General features: G+C 46.3%; 1 protein-coding gene and 1 long non-coding RNA gene across 2 annotated transcripts in view; one reads left to right on the top strand and one right to left on the bottom strand.

Annotated features, from left to right (window-relative positions):
- The window catches only part of LOC307224416, a 164,464-nt gene that overhangs the window by 55,812 nt on the left and 91,015 nt on the right, over positions 1-17,637 (top strand). The window lies entirely within an intron of this gene.
- Positions 1-17,637, bottom strand: part of GC (GC vitamin D binding protein) — a 41,041-nt gene that overhangs the window by 9,409 nt on the left and 13,995 nt on the right. Inside the window, exons 2-7 of the mRNA XM_079990962.1 lie at positions 9,518-9,587; positions 7,885-8,017; positions 5,296-5,507; positions 3,512-3,644; positions 1,600-1,694; positions 369-498 (exon numbers count right to left, since the gene is read on the bottom strand). Of these exons, the coding sequence (XP_079847088.1) occupies positions 369-498; positions 1,600-1,694; positions 3,512-3,644; positions 5,296-5,507; positions 7,885-8,017; positions 9,518-9,587 (773 nt within the window). The remainder of the gene's footprint in view (positions 1-368; positions 499-1,599; positions 1,695-3,511; positions 3,645-5,295; positions 5,508-7,884; positions 8,018-9,517; positions 9,588-17,637) is intronic.

Raw genomic sequence — 17,637 nt, 5'->3', positions numbered from 1 at the left:
CAAGTATATGGCTCAATCTGTGTTACGTAGTCGGCATGATCACATGACACAGTTCTTCCTGTCTTGTACCATTTTGGAACCAGTGGAGGGCAGGATCACAGTTCTGAAAGCCCCATATAAAAATTGTTCTGCAGATGGAAAACCAGCACATAGAAGACTAGTTGAGAAGGCCCAGTTAAAGCCCGTCTCTCTGATTTGCTCCTTTTCTATGTGGAGCTGCAAGCGGTACAACCCAGCAAGAGCTACATCACCTGATTCTGCAGATAAGAGGACTCAGCCATTCCTGTCGGACACAGAATACTCTACTATTTTCAACAGAATGACAACGGCCATCAATGTGAAATGGTCTTTTGCTCCTGAATGCTCACCTCCTTCTGGACGCAGTCTTCTTCCAATGAATCGCAGCACTTGGCAAGCACTTCAGAAGCATCTTCAGCAAGGGATAAGATATCCTCAACAGAAGCATTTGGACTTTTCTGAGTATATGTTATGAAATAGCTAGACATGGGCAGGGAAAATAAGTGGGAATTTAAATTAGTGTAGCTATCCCAAAATGGTCCGTTCAAAACCCCCTAAAAACTCTGAAACCCCATTTTAAAATACAATATACTCCTATAGAGATTCCTTATACTGAGTTTAAAACCAGAATTGCATTGGGGTAGAAACTGTTTCTCAGGCAGCTAGTCCTAGTCTTTGTAACTCTGTACCTTCTTCCAGAAGGCAGAAGCTGAAAGAGATCATTTCAGGAGTGTGCACTATCCTGCACTATCTCTGCAGCTTTCTTATGGAACCTGGAAGCATAGATTTGATCCAAGGTGGGAAGAGTGCAGCCAATTATTCTCTCTGCGGTCTTTACAACCCTGGACAGCATTGTTTTTCCCCTGGCCGTGCAGCTCCTATTATTATTATTATTATTATTATTATTATTATTATTATATACTGCCCTATACCCAGACATCTCAGGGCAGTTCACAGAATTGCTGCAACATGCCTATTAGCCCTATATGGCATTCTTGTCTGAAGCAGTGTAGGAAAGGGGGCAGTGATTGGCTCCATTTCCCAATGTGTGAACTTTGCCAGACAAACACATTTTTGTATGCAGTTTGGGCGAATGTTCAAGTTTTAGCAAACCATTTCCCTTAACATAATGCATATTTGCATGTTATTTTCGCTAATACATTCATTTTTATGCAAACTCCCCCTTATATTATTGTCTAGTTGAAAATTGCATTGCAAAATTCAGTAAAGTGTTATTTATTTATTTTTTGGAACGATGGTTGTGTTTCAGTTCTCATATTGTTTTGCAACATGTGAATTAGGTAGGTTTACCTTTAGATATGAAGTGAATCATTTTTTGTGTGCCCTAGACAGAATTCTTATGCACTGCTGCATTTGAAAAACACGACTTGAAAGACACATTTGGATATGGTAGCAAATTTGGTACTATCCCGTGAAATTCCATTGCAGTTTGCTTCTTCCAACCCAGATAGATCTATCCAAGCTTTCACAATGAACAGGAACTACCAAAAATTCAGAGATGCAACAGGTAAAGTTCTGACTTGCTATAAATACATAGGATGCAGAAGGTTTGCTTTGTACCTGAGTTTTGTTTTCTCTTTCCCAAACACGGAATAGCGGGAGCATGCTTTGTTGGACAGATCAGTGAGCATCATGAGAGACTTCCTCTCCAGCTTCTGCAGCGTAAAAGAAAGAGGTGAGATCAAACACTTGACACACTTAGTGAAGGGACAGGATCACACTTCAAAACGACCTTGACAGATTAGAGAACTGGGCCAAAACAAACAAGATGAATTTTAACAGGGAGAAATGTAAAGTATTGCACTTGGGCAAAAAAAAATGAGAGGCACAAATACAAGATGGGTGACACCTGGCTTGAGAGCAGTACATGTGAAAAGGATCTAGGAGTCTTGGTTGACCACAAACTTGACATGAGCCAACAGTGTGATGCGGCAGCTAAAAAAGCCAATGCACTTCTCGGCTGCATCAATAGGAGTATAGCATCTAGATCAAGGGAAGTAATAGTGCCACTGTATTCTGCTCTGGTCAGACCTCACCTGGAGTACTGTGTCCAGTTCTGGGCACCACAGTTCAAGAAGGACACTGACAAACTGGAACGTGTCCAGAGGAGGGCAACCAAAATGGTCAAAGGCCTGGAAATGATGCCTTATGAGGAACGGCTAAGGGAGCTGGGCATGTTTAGCCTGGAGAAGAGGAGGTTAAGGGGTGATAGGATAGCCATGTTCAAATATATAAAAGGATGTCACATAAAGGAGGGAGAAAGGTTGCTTTCTGCTGCTCCAGAGAAGCGGACTCGGAGCAATGGTTCCAAACTACAAGAAAGAAGATTCCTCCTAAACATTAGGAAGAACTTCCTGACAGTAAGAGCTGTTCGACAGTGGAATTTGCTGCCAAGGAGTGTGGTGGAGTCTCCTTCTTTGGAGGTTTTTAAGCAGAGGCTTGACAACCATATGTCAGGAGTGCTCTTATGGTGTTTCCTGCTTGGCAGGGGGTTGGACTCGATGGCCCTTGTGGTCTCTTCCAACTCTATGATTCTATGATTCTATGGATCTGCTTCTAGCAGATCTGGAAGTGCCTGTTAACAGGAATCCGAAATATAACAGAGCTTTGCAATCACACATTTTCACTCAATTTAGTTGTCAGGGATGTGAGGCGAGTGGTCACGAGGAAGTCCTAGAACTCTGTCATAGAATACCAACCCGTAAAATGGGTGTTAGGAACATTCCTTCTCAGAGTGAAAGAGAGAGCTCTGAGGAACAAGGGGAGTGGCAGGAAGGAGGAGACAGAGGGTTGCTTCCTTCACATGCGGAGAGTGAAGCGAGCCCCTCCTTGTTGGGATGCGTCCAGGGAGTCGGTCCAGTATACCTGAAGGAGCGTCTCCACCCCCATCGTTCTGCCCGGACGCTGAGGTCCAGCGCCGAGGGCCTTCTGTCGGTTCCCTCATTGCGAGAAGCAAAGCTACAGGGAACCAGGCAGAGGGCCTTCTCGGTAGTGGCGCCTGCCCTGTGGAACGCCCTCCCATCAGATGTCAAAGCGACAAATAACTACCTGACATTCAGAAGACATCTTAAGGCAGCCCTGTTCAGGGAAGTTTTTAATCTGTGATATTTTAGTGTATTTTTGGTTTTTATGGAAGCCGCCCAGAGTGGCTGGGGAAACCGAGCCAGATGGGCGGGGTACAAATAATAAATTCTTCTTCTTCTTCTTCTTCTTCTTCTTCTTCTTCTTCTTCTTCTTCTTCTTCTTCTTCTTCTTCTTCTTCTTTAAAAAACCCATTGCAAAAATGCACAACATGGCGCCCTTAGGTGGCTGGCAATGCTACATAAGTGGAACAAATTGTGAAGCATCACTGAGAAGGCATTTGATGTGCTTGGTGCTTAAAGTTCATTTGTCAGGGAAATGGCTGCCGGCATCGGGCTGCAGCTGAATTGGAAATGCAATGCGTTTAGTCCTGAGAAAAGAAAGTACCTACCTCTTTTAAGAAGCAGACTGTGGGTTGCGCATGGGTACAACATGTTCCGACGATGGACAAGTAGGTTGTTGTGGAGGCGATCAAGAGTGGCAAAGGTGTATGGCTATGGTCAATGGAAAACTCATACAGAAACCTAGAAAATGGACCACAAAGTAGAACATAAGTGATTGCATATCACAAGTGAGGTCAGCGAAATCTTTGCAGCTATTTCCGCTGTCAGACTTCTCCAAGTGCTGAGTTTCCACATTTTATGCTGCAAAGGGATGGTAAATTTTAAATTCTACTAACTGGATGTTAACTCATAGAAGTGATAAGAGGAAGGATAAATAATAAATAATATCCCATCCAACCTCCAAATCCCTCCAATATTAAATCCCCAGCTGTGCAAAACAACGAGATGAAAACCTGTTTGTGGTTTTAAAGCTCTTTCTTGCTTCACAGACACCTCACTGGAAAGAACTTTGGGCAAACTGGAGAAAAAATAAGTTTCTAGAAGGAAAATATATGGGGTGGTATATTTGCATTATAACAGACCCAGGAAGGAGCCATAGCTCAGTGGGTGAAGCACATCACGTGGTTTGAGTGCAGAAGGTCCCAGCTTTTCCTCTCTGTTGTTGAGAGTAGAAAACTAATTCTAGGCTGAAAAATCCCCGCCTCACAGACTACTGTTGGTGGACAGGAGTGAGCTAGCTGGATCAATGATCTTGACTCAGCAGAAGGCAGCTTCATAGGGTGAGATTTGTAAGAACTACAGTGATACCTCTGGTTGTGAACGGGATCCATTCCGGAGGCCTGTTTGCAACATGAGCAGAATGCAACCCGCATCTGTGGGTCGCGATTCGCCACTTATGTGCATGCGCGTGACGTCATTTTGCGCATCTGAGCATGTGTGAGCGGCAAAACCCAGAAGTAACCCTTTCCAGTACTTCCGGGTCGCTGCGGGACGCAACCTGAAAATGTTCAACCTGAAGCAAATGTAACATGAGGTATGACTAGATCAAGGGAAGTAATAGTGCCACTGTATTCTGCTCTGGTCAGACCTCACCTGGAGTACTGTGTCCAGTTCTGGGCACCACAGTTCAAGAAGGACACTGACAAACTGGAACGTGTCCAGAGGAGGGCAACCAAAATGGTCAAAGGCCTGGAAACGATGCCTTATGAGGAACGGCTAAGGGAGCTGGGCATGTTTAGCCTGGAGAAGAGGAGGTTAAGGGGTGATATGATAGCCATGTTCAAATATATAAAAGGATGTCACATAGAGGAGGGAGAAAGGTTGTTTTCTGCTGCTCCAGAGAAGCGGACACGGAGCAATGGCTCCAAACTACAAGAAAGAAGATTCCACCTAAACATTAGAAAGAACTTCCTGACAGTAAGAGCTGTTCGACAGTGGAATTTGCTGCCAAGGAGTGTGGTGGTCTTTAAGCAGAGGCTTGACAACCATATGTCAGGAATGCTCTGATGGTGTTTCCTGCTTGGCAGGGGGTTGGACTCGATGGCCCTTGTGGTCTCTTCCAACTCTATGATTCTATGATTCTATTCTATGATTCTATGACTATATTATGATAGGATAATCAGTAGATGGAGGAGTTAGGACCTTTAGCGTTCTCTCCAACTGCAGGGATCTGTCTCCAGGGCTCCCCTGAGCCCATGAGACCTGGACCAGCCATCAGAGTGCGGACTCTGCTGCCTAAACGGGACAGGTAAGTGGCACAGCCATCAGAGATGGATTCTGGTGCCTGAATGGGATAGGTAAGTGGCACACTTGAATTGCACACATGACTCACCTGTCTGCAAATTCCTGGGGGTCCTTTCTGAAGGCCCCACATAGTTCCTCATTGGATGGCTCCACATATGTATGGAACTCCTTGGGTGGGTGCTTCAAGGCTGCCAAGCACAGCTTTCGTTCAAGGCCTTCCTCGCGGCAACAGGCAGCTGTCCCTGGATGCTTCGGGAAAGGGTTATTTGGGTCACAGGATTTGGCCGAGAGTGCTAAAGACTGGGTGGGAGGAAGAGAGAGGGAAGGAAAAAAGAGGGAAAGGTTACAGGTTTGCCTAAGTATTACAGCCTCTGATACTGTACATAAGATCACATGAAAAAGCACTGTCTGGTCAAAGCAAAGGGAAATCTAGGTGGAATCTACACATGCATAAAAAACACTGTGAACATGTTTTTTTGAAAAACGTTTTGAAAAATACATTGAATTTTGGGACAGATTACCTCTGCATGTGACTAGAGGTGAGCGTGGCCTCACCTGTGCAGGTAATGACAAAAGCACAGGGCAGGGCAGCCATCTCTCTCTCTTTGACTACATGCATCGAAAAAGCAACATCTGCTTAGCCAAAGATGCTCTCTTGGCTTCCAGCCAAGAGAGGACAAAGGGACTGTCTCTTTATGTGATCGTTTCCAAGTGTGTGTTACTTTTCTAAGCTAAGTCTGCCTTCTGGGATCCAATTGTGAACAGAATGTGAGTAAACTCTTTTTATACTTTTATAGAAGACTGTGTCATGTCTTATCTTTAATGAGGGAATAAGGGGAAAATACCAGAACAGTTATTCTAGAGGCTTTGGTGAGCCTGAGTAAATGCATCCACTGAGTTTAAAAAGGGGAATGTTACTCTGCTAAATTGTAGAACTTGTTAACACAAGTTGGAAAGGATATAATCAAACAATAGATGCTCTCCTGCATCCCTGAACATTCCTGTTATGTAGTGAAGTTTCACCCTGGGCCAGCAGGGGGATACTGTAGATAGTTTTCACTCAGGTCTGTAGATAGTTTTCACTCAGGTCCACGTCAGTTATTTTAGGCGGGAAACTCTGGGTTGTTGTTGCTACAATGTTGACAGCCGGCTGCCTATAAAAGCAGGCCGGCTGAGCTGTTTGCTAGTCAGTTCTATTCCAGCTTACAAAATAAAGAGCTGCTTTGGAGAAATCGCTGTGTCGTCTGCTATGTCAACCCACAATTTAACAATTCCCACATGACCTTCCTCAAACTCCTCAAACCCCTGCTATCAGTGCTGCATCCCCCTTCTTCTGGAGTGTCAGGAGAAGAGGTGTGTGTGATCTCCACCATTCCTCATCTGTCTCGCCAATCTCTGACAGTTTACAATGGAGCAGCCCAGCAGGAGCACATGGGTGAACCAGCAGAGGCAGCCCCATCATGGCAGGGACAGCGGCCCCATTGGGAGCTACCCTGAACTACCATGGTGGCAGTCCGAGCTCTGACAAGCACGTCTGGCCAGCTGACTGGGGGGGGAGGGAGGAAGGACAGCAAGTGCCCCGGCCATGATGCTGACGTCCACGCTGCCACCAACTGTTGCTCATTGAGCCTGCCTGAGTGCACGCTGGCCTGACCTCGACTTGGAAGGAGCATGGCATGATGAGGGGGCATGGAGGGGGCAGGGGAACCCCCCCATCACCTGCCATACCCCCCAATGGTCTCCTCAAGTTGGTACCACTTAGAATCATAGAATAGAATCATAGAATCATAGAGTTGGAAGAGACCACAAGGGCCATCGAGTCCAACCCCCTGCCAAGCAGGAAACACCATAAGAGCACTCCTGACATATGGTTGTCAAGCCTCTGCTTAAAGACCTCCAAAGAAGGAGACTCCACCACACTCCTAGGCAGCAGATTCCACTGTCGAACAGCTCTTACTGTCAGGAAGTTCTTCCTAATGTTTAGGTGGAATCTTCTTTCTTGTAGTTTGGAACCATTGCTCCGTGTCCGCTTTTCAGTGCGCTTCCTCTATGTGACATCCTTTGATATATTTGAACATGGCTATCATATCACCCCTTAACCTCCTCTTCTCCAGGCTAAACATGCCCAGCTCCCTTAGCCGTTCCTCATAAGGCATCGTTTCCAGGCCTTTGACCATTTTGGTTGCCCTCCTCTGGACATGTTCCAGTTTGTCAGTGTCCTTCTTGAACTGTGGTGCCCAGAACTGGACACAGTACTCCAGGTGAGGTCTGACCAGAGCAGAATACAGTGGCACTATTACTTCCCTTGATCTAGATGCTATACTCCTATTGATGCAGCCCAGAATTGCATTGGCTTTTTTAGCTGCCGCGTCACACTGTTGGCTCATGTCAAGTTTGTGGTCAACCAAGACTCCTAGATCCTTTTCACATGTACTGCTCTCAAGCCAGGTGTCACCCATCTTGTATTTGTGCCTCTCATTTTTTTTGCCAAAGTGCAATACTTTACATTTCTCCCTGTTAAAATTCATCCTGTTTGTTTTGGCCCAGTTCTCTAATCTGTCAAGGTCGTTTTGAAGTGTGATCCTGTCCTCTGGGGTGTGGTCGTTTTGAAGTGTGATCCTGTCCTCACTTAGCACTGAGAAGGGTTGGGTGCACATATATGCTTGTGGAAGTGTACCTCTGTTGTGTAGCATTCCGGGTCGGCTCCCTCAATGCAGCATTTTTCCGCAAGGGCGACAATCTCCACCGCGATACTCTTGACTTCCTCAAAGGTGCTGTTGGTATACTTCCTGCTGTTCATGATAATTGCTCTGCGAACCAACAGGAGGGAAAGGGTATTATAATAATCTTAGTATAATTCAAAGTGCTGGTTTGGCCCTATGGAGCCTTAAATGGCTCAAGGACCACCTCTCTCCATATGAACCTACACGGACCCTGAGAGCATCCTCTGAGGCCCTTCTTTCATGTGCCTCCTCCTCGAGAGGTCCAGATGGTGGCAACATGAGAATGGGCCTTTTCTGTGGTGGCTCCCCACTTGTGGAATGCTCTCCCCAGGGTGGTTTGCCTGGCACCTTCATTATATACCTTTATGAGCCAGGCGAACATTTCCCTCTTCAACCAGGCCTTTGGCTGGTTAACATTTGATACCTTTTGAAATGTGTTGTGGGAAGGGGGTGGGACTCATTGGTTTACTTTTCTTCTTATTTTTTATATCATGTACTTTGTGTTTTTTATCTTGCATTTTTATGTTGTGAACCGCCAGAGATCTATGGATGAAGGGCGGAATGCAAAACAAACAGACAGACATACAGACAGGCAGACAGACAGACAGACAGACAGACAGATAAGCAAAATGACAATCATGGAATTGTGGAGTTGGGAGGGATCCGAAGGGCTTTGTTGCAATCAAGCAATATACCAATTTTGTTTAATAACGGTAAAAATAAAATAAACATTTCCACGCTATACTGTTGCCACCACCAGCAGCCAGCAAAACCCTAGACACGGAAAGCCATTCAATTCCACATTCTGGCAGTCTCCACCCACAATACAGTAGGCCTAGGACCCTCGGAGCTACGGGACCGCCTCTCCTGGTATGTCCCACGGAGGACATAAAACATATTGGAGGTCCCGGGCCACAGAGAAGTTAGGCTGGCCTCAATCAGAGCCAGGGCTTTTTCGGCTGTGGCTCCGATCTGGTGGAACCCTCTGTCACAAGAGACTAGGGCCCTGGGGGACTTGTCCTCTTTCCGCAGGGCCTGCAAGACACAGCTGTTCCACCAGGCCTTTGGCCAAGGCACAGCCTGACCCCCTCCTTTGGCAATCCTCATAGAACTCTAGCCCAATGGTTGTCATTAATTTGATTCTGAATTGATTTCAGAATGAATTGATTTTAGAATATATTTCAATTAATTGATTGTGATTTTATGTAAACTGTGTTACTTTTATTGTTGTTAGCTGCTCTGAGCCTGGCTTCGGCTGGAGAGGGCGGGATATAAATAAATTATTATTATTATTATTATTATTATTATTATTATTATTATTATTATTTCTCCCTCAGATTCAGCCTGCCTTACCAAATGGCTGTGTGATCCACCAAACTCTCTCCTTAAGTTATTGGGTTCTGATCTGGCTCCTCCCTCCCCCCCCCCCCGGCTTAGTTCAGTATTTTCGAAACCAAACAGGGGCAGCCCTGTTCAGAAACAGATATTTGATATCTCCCTTTTACGACCAGAGCTACCCCATTTTGGCTGGTCTGAAGGACAGCAGGTGTGCGGCTCTGAATAAGCATCGCCTTCAAAAATACGTACAGAGAACGGAATTTGTCTTTCCCCAAGTGGTTGAATTCTTGACAGATTTTGTCTCTCATGTAATCCCGTCCTGAAAAACCAAGCAGGAGGAAGAGCAATTAATTCAAAAGCCCATTTGCATTTGAAAGAACTACCATATCACCCCAGTTACTGTTATCATCAATGTCACCAGTCATCAATAATATGAGGATTGAATTCTCCGGAGCCATGGTGGAGTTTGATAATAAGAACATAATACGAGCATGCTGGATCAGGTCAGTGGTCCATCTAGTCCAGTATCCTGTTCTTACAGTGGTCAACGAGATGTCTGGGGGAAACCTGTGAGCAGGATTTGAGCAACTGGTATTCAGAAACATTTGCTTTCTCCAGTTGTGGAGGCAGGGTGTAATGGTTCTAGGGGTTGCTCGTGCGTAAATCGGCGCCACGCTTGGCTGAGTTACCTGGGTGAACCCTTTCTGTCCGGACAGCCACTCACCCGTGGCTGTCTCAATCGCTTGCAGAATCCGTCAGTGGGCGTTTCTTGAACTTCTTCCAGCAAACAAGCTCTTTGACGCCTAGTCTCCGCCTACTCTCCCTGCGCGGAAGCCTTCTGCGCAGGGAGGGTGTGGGCAGCGGAGGACCCGTGCTCTCCCCGCTGGTCTCCGGCGAGGAGTCATGGAGCCACCTTGCCGATTCCCCCATCTGCCCCCCCCTTCTCCACTAGTGTTACGCTGATTTCCTTCCCCAGAAGATGGGCTGCTTCTCTCCCTCCTGGTACGCTCTCCAGAATCCCTCTGGAGCCCTCCCTCTCCCTCTGGCTCCGATGGCAGTTCCCTGACACAGGGCATAGCCATCATGGTTTTCTAGCCATCAATAGTTTCCCCCTCCATGAATTTATCATATGTGGTGGGAAAGTAGAGAAGTTAAAAAAAATTTGGGACATGATATATAATGAATTGAAAAAAATGTTTAAAATGACATTTGTAAAAAAAAACCCAGCATTTTCGTTAGGGATTGTAGGACAAGACCTGCCAAGAAAAACAAAGAATCTATTTATGTTTGCTACAACAGCGGCAAGCATCTTGATAGCACAAGGATGGAAGAAGGAGGAAATCCCAACAAAAGAGCAGTGGCAAGAAAAATGGATGAGCTACCCAGACCTGGCTAAATTGACATACAGATTGTGGGACAAGGACAACTGTGACTTTAAGGAAGAATGGGAGCTTTTTACAAATTATCTAAAAAGACAACAAAATGAACTGGACTCCTTGGAAGGGTTTTGAATAAACATACACAAATTTATTGGTTTATAACATGATAGATAGATAGATAACGTAAGGATATGTATAAATTTATAACATGCAGAGAATAATAAGTGTTGAGAAATCAGAAAGAGGAGCTGAGAGAAGTCTTTGGTGGGGGTGGGAGGGAGGGATGGAAGGGTGGGGAGAGGGAAAAATGATGTATGTGACTATATGGTTTGATAATTTGTTATGTTGAAATTGCTATTAAAAGTATTATTATTTTTTTAAAAAAAGTCTTCCCCTCCATGAATTTGTCTAATCTTCCTTTAATGCAATCTAAGCTGGAGACCACCATTGTGAGGAAGTTGCATACTTCAACTGTGTTCTCTGCTTTTTCTTTTTTACGTCACACCTGATGTAGGTGGGGTGGTCCACAACACAACTGAAAGCATTTCTCCATCTTTCAAAGATGTGCCCTTCTCCAGATTCCTGCAAGGTTGCCCGCTTGATAACAAGAACATATGTTTGAAGAAGATTGGGAAATGTTTATTGAATATATGGGGGGAAATTGTGTATATTTGAAAACGTGGGCAGCATTAAGATAAATTCAACCGCGTAAATAAGTTTTCATGGATGCAATAATGGAATACCCAATGGTTTAGCTTATATAAAATATGCAGGGATTTATGTTATGCAAAATGAACCATGGGAAGGGAAGAAGAAGGGAAGTCATTGATATTTTAAGGTTGTTTAAATGAATATTCAAAAATGTAAAACAGGAAATTTAATAAAAATGGGGGGGGGGGCGCGGAGGTTGCTTGCTTGATAATGGCTGAGCTTAAAGATCCTGAAAGCATGCTGCTGTTTATTCTTCAATAACTCCAGGTCAGGAACAGTTTCTGGAAGATGGCTTACACCTTTGGAGAGGTGTAAGTCACAACTTAAAGGCAGCTCACTGTTTCAGCAATTGCCACTGAGTGCTTACGGCACTGAAATGAGTCTTGACAATCACCAAGGGGAAGATATTTTATCCTAAACCCACCTCTCTCGTTTCCTCCCCCCCAGGGCCCCAATTTCCACAATTCCTCTTTTGTCTCCTCTTGATTCATTAAGGCTAATAGGGCTGCAAAATGTAATAAAATAAAAAATCCCAGCATCCTTTTTACCGCTGCTTCTTTCATCCTCAGTGCACATTTTGGAAATGGGTATGTTATGTTCTAGAAGCAAAAGCTGAGAATTTCTAAGGGAAATTGCTGTTTCTGCTCATTAATTCCAGGCGAAGGCTTCGTGTAGAGAGAGCGAGAGAGCATGGAAACCCATGCAACAATGAAGGAAGGATTTGTGCTTTCCTCTGGGAGCCTTGAGACTGTCATTCTTCACAGGCGAAAGAAAAAAATAAGTAAATAAAATAAAAATTCATTCCAGTAGCACCTTTGAGATCAACTAAGTTTGTTCTGGGTATGAGCTTTCGTGTGCATGCACATGTCTTCAGATACACTGAAACAGAAGTCACCAGACCCTTATATATAGTGAGAGGGTGGGGAAGGGTATTATTCAGAAGAGTGGTGGGATTCAAGGAAGTTTTGTGTGGCTATTCCCTCCCCCCCACAGGTGGAATAAATGAAGACAACGGACACAGAGTTTTAGGTTAATGGGCGAAAATGGCCACAACTTTATTGATTACAGGAAAGAAGGGTATTGGCTTTAGGCATTGGCCCTAACCGACTATCCGGTCTGACCGGGAAGGGTTAAACACCAACAGGGGGAGCCACCCGAGATGCATATCCCTAGGCGCTCCCCGAGGGGTTACCGCTCAGGGGCGCGCTTTAGGCCCTAGCCTCCGTAGGTTTCGGACGAGGCGTCGCCCCTCAGAGTCCTTTAACGAACTACCCTTCAAGCATTGGGGGAGGTGATGGCGTTCCTCCCCCCCAACCTCATCTGCATGATAATACCCCGGCCAATGCCTACCGCCAAAACCGAGGGAGTTGTGACGATTTGCTACGAGGTAGGCGAAAAAACCAAGTGGCTCACAAAACCAGCCAATTAGCCAAATGGAAAAACTCCTACCAGGCCCCTTGCGGCGACCAGCTGAAGCCCATAGCAAGGTCAGTGGCAAAACCTAAAGGGCGGGTGGGTGGGAAACCGCGTCGTCTCCAGGGAAGAAAGGGGGCGAGCCAGGGGCTGCCCTGACCTTAAGTGGCCTTACGAAGTCCCGCCCCTGCCGCCAGCCGATTGGCTGGCGCCACAGGGTATGCTAATTGGGTGAATCCCTGTCTCCCGCGAGGCTGACGCCAGCCTCGCGAGAGCGAGTGTGGGCGGGGTCGTGATCCCACAACCCCCCCTCCTCCTGAAGATCAGAAGGGGCATTGTGTGGCTATTCCCTCCCCCCCACAGGTGGAATAAATGAAGACAACGGACACAGAGTTTTAGGTTAATGGGCGAAAATGGCCACAACTTTATTGATTACAGGAAAGAAGGGTATTGGCTTTAGGCATTGGCCCTAACCGACTATCTGGTCTGACCGGGAAGGGTTAAACACCAACAGGGGGAGCCACCCGAGATGCATATCCCTAGGCGCTCCCCGAGGGGTTACCGCTCAGGGGCGCGCTTTAGGCCCTAGCCTCTGTAGGTTTCGGACGAGGCATCACCCCTCGGAGTCCTTTAACGAACTACCCTTCAAGCATTGGGGGAGGTGATGGCGTTCCTCCCCCCCAACCTCATCTGCATGATAATACCCCGGCCAATGCCTACCGCCACCGAGCCGCAAGCCGGATCGCCGCCAATACCCTCAAACCTGTAACCAATCCCTAACGCCTTGAAAAATATCTGCCAACCAAATATCATTGCCAGCATCAGATAGATGCACGCCATCCCAGCGATAAAGCATTTCCTTTTCAAATCGTATGCATGGGTGCTGAATGACCCGACCGCCCCATGCGGCCACTCTACGAGCCACCGTGCGCTCCACAATCCTCCTAGCTTTGTTCACGGCCACGGGTTTCTCTGCATCCCGCCAACATCGCCTTTCCAGCAAAGATGACCAAATTATTGTAATGTTTTCATGGGATGCCCTCAACAATTCCAAGTCATTGATAATGTTCCATATCAAGTCCACCCCTTTCCTATACGCCAACGAAGTCCCGCCCCTGCCGCCAGCCGATTGGCTGGCACCACAGAGTATGCTAATTGGGTGAATCCCTGTCTCCCGCGAGGCTGACGCCAGCCTCGCGAGAGCGAGTGTGGGCGGGGTCGTGATCCTACAACCCCCCCTCCTCCTGAAGATCGGAAGGGGCATTGTGCAGTTAAGAGTGGGTGAAAATACTCTGGCAGTTTAAATCCACTTTAAACAATGGAATTTTTTTGCTACCTGGTGAGTGAAAAGAAAAATGCCTAGAAAAGTGTTGGGCGAATGGAAGATGAATGGGAAGATGTATAAACACCCCACATGCAAATCAAGCTGCATGCTCGTGAATCGTTGACATCTCTCTGTTTTGAAAGACAATGGAGTGAAGTCAAAGAGCTGCATTAGCAGCACAGAAGTGACCTTCCTGGGGTGCAAGGCTGGGCAGTGTGTCTAGAGGTGCTGGGCTGCCCAGACAACAAGACCCTTCTCTTGCCCTCGCCAGTGAGGCTCAAAGGAAAGCAGAGCAATACATTTGGCACCAGCTTGGCTCCAGGAGCTGCTGGAAGGCACCATCCAACGTGTCAGGAGTTCAGCCTACACTCAAGTAGGACTCTGGCAGAGATACATGCCTGACTGGCATGTTCTCTCCCTCCTGGTTTTTCGTTTGGGAGCTTCAAAAGCTTTCTTCTGCCCGAACATCACAGCGGCTGGTATCAACCGACACCGGCACACTTAGGGATCTGCAGAGTTTGCGCAACTTGCGTGACAGACCTCAGAAACTCAGCATTTTGGCTAATCTACTTTATTTACACATAAACACACACGGAGCACTGCAACATGGCTCCCTCTCTCTCAAGCATCAGACAGCAAAGAGAAAAAGAACAAAGGACAATAGTCCCACTTCACGGACACAACCATCCTGTCTCCGTCACATCCCACTCTGTGGAGTCAAAACATACACCGTCATGTGAAAGACAAAAATCCCATGACTGCAATCATGGAGTAGGAATTCTAACACAACAATCTTAGGGACTCTACTCCTGATGTGTGTAGGGTTTACTCCATAGCCTTTTATTTTAGGGTCAGAGTTTTTCTCCTAGATGGGCTACCTACCCAGGTTGATGAGCCCCATCTGCCACTCAGTTCCCTCTACAGCATATACAGAAACAGCCTTCTCTTGAAAATTGAACCCACTCTTAGTCTCATCCACGCAATATGCCAGAGGCTGTCTGTGAAGCAGGACCAGTGAGGAGTTTAGTCTAGGATGCATTCCTAGAGGGCCAGATAGAGAGGTCTGGAGGGCCACTTTTGACCCTGGGAATGACCCTCTGCTACCGCTGTCTTAGAGCAATAATCATGAGAAAACAGAAAGATTACAGCTTCTGTTTTAGGAAGCCATTCAGCACAGAGGCCAAGGGCATTGGAGAGTAGAAACTAGCAAAGAGATAGAGAAACAGACAGGAACAGAAGAATAATCGATACTGGAAGTTTGGAAAGCAAGCATCTTAGAAAAAAAGACTGATAAAATACATATGCATTCTTAAAAATGCAGGTTAGTCTACAGAAGTGGAGAAAAGAGAAAGAGGAGAGAATGCGAAGATGGCATTTGAGGGAAATAATAAAATAAGTAAAACTAAAAGCAACAATATTGGCGCCATCCAGATGCTCCCAGCAGTATTTTCAACGAAGGGAAACAAATGAGTGAAAAGTAGACTCGGCTCCTTGAAAAGAAATGGAGGAGGATGCAGAGGAAAAAAGAGAGGTTCATTAAATGCAGTATAAAAAGAAAATAAGAAAGTATGGGAGTGTTAGAGAATGCAGCATTCATAATATTCACTTTGAAGGTGCATTACTCTAGTCTATAAATAAATAAACAGAGGCAATCCATGAAGTGCCAAAAGCTGCAAGAAGCAGGCTGGATTCTTTGTCTTTTTGAAGCAACATTTGAGAAAAAGTTAGAATGAGTGCAAGATCTTGCAAAGCAAGTGAGTTCTACAGGCAGGGATGTGGAATCAGTGATTCTTTGGAAGTTGTTAGACTCTGTCTCTCATCAGTCCCAGCCTGCACAGCCAGCGGTCAGGGAAGATGGGAGTTGTAGTCCAACAGATAACTAGAAGGCTCCTAGCTCCTCATCCCTGCTCCATCCCTGTACCAAATTGAACATTTGAAATTGTTTCACAATGGATATAGGTTCTGCTGAAGATGGTATTAGAGTGGAAAGGAGACAGTCCAACAGTGATTTCCTGTGAATTTTATAAAATTTATACAGTGCTTGACAGTAGAGAAAAATTCAAAGTGTTTTACTCAGACCCTGTTTTACAATTTTTTTTGTTGTGCGTTCCACTTCCTGAGTGGTGGTACCCACCTTCTTTTAGAGCAATGGTTCCTGTGTGAGGAGGTGGGATTAACTAAAGGGAGCACTAAGAGCAGTGGCATAGCATGGGCTGCCAGTGCCCAAGGCAGCTTGGAGAGCAGGGTGGGAAGGAGGGAAGTGTACTGAGTATGTACATGCATTCAACTGCCTAAAGGTGTCCATGTCACCCAGGAGCAGGGGTTGGCAAAGTTTACCTTGCCTGGGCCAGTTCACTCCAGCGGAGATCCCTCCATGGGCTGGATCTCGCGCGCCCCTGCGATTTCCGGTGTCTGTGTCTGCGCAGACGTGATTTCTGGTGCCACGAAAGCGAGTCCCTGCGCCACGCCGTGCTGGTTCAGCGCAGCGCGCGGGGACTCACCGAGTGGGCAGCTCGGTTTGGGGGTGGCTTGTGGGCCAGTTAAACGACCCCCGTGTACTGCTTGTGGCCCATGGGCCTTAGGTTGCTGACGCCTGCCCAGGAGATAGCAGGTGCAGAGATAGGAAAAGAAGAGTTGTTCTGTTGTCGGGAAAGATCACTTCCTGGTTTGCATGGAGAAGCTGTTTTCAATAATAATAATAATAATAATAATAATAATAATAATAATAATAATAATATATTATTTATACCCCGCCCATCTGGCTGAGTTTCCCCAGCCACTCTGGGCAGCTCCCAATTGAGTGTTAAAAACAATACAGCATTAAATATTAAAAACTTCCCTAAACAGGGCTGCCTTCAGATGTCTTTTAAAAATATGATAGCTGCTTATTTCCTTGACATCTGAAGGGAGGGCGTTCCACAAGGCAGGCGCCATTACCAAGAAAGCCCTCTGTCTGGTTCCCTATAACCTCACTTATCGCAATGAGGGAACCGCCAGAAGGCCCTCGGCACTGGATCTCAGTGTCCGGGATGAATGATGGGGGTAGAGACACTCCTTCAGGTATACTAGATCAAGGCCAACAACAGAAGCACATTGAGACTGCACCGGGTATAAAAATTTTGTGCCCCTAACAATTTTGCACCCAGGGCAACTGTTCATGTCGCCCCCTCCACACTACTCCTAAGAGGCAAGGGGGTGATAGAGGGGTCACAGGACGTGAATCCCTCCATCCCATAAACTCATCCCCTATGCCTCCTGTTGTTTTGTTTAGTCGTTTAGTCATGTCCGACTCTTCGTGACCCCATGGACCAGAGCACGCCAGGCACTCCTGTCTTCCACTGCCTCCCGCCGTTTGGTCAGACTCATGTTTGTAGCCTCGAGAACACTGTCCAACCATCTTTTATTCCCTTCTCCTTGTGCCCTCAATCTTTCCCAACATCAGGGTCTTTTCCAGGGAGTCTTCTCTTCTCATGAGGTGGCCAAAGTATTGGAGCCTCAGCTTCACGATCTGTCTTTCCAGTGAGCACTCAGGGCTGATTTCC

This window comes from Podarcis cretensis (assembly GCF_951804945.1).
Source record: "Podarcis cretensis genome assembly, chromosome: 9".
NCBI lineage: Eukaryota > Metazoa > Chordata > Lepidosauria > Squamata > Lacertidae > Podarcis > Podarcis cretensis.
This window is presented reverse-complemented; position numbering and strand designations above follow the sequence as displayed.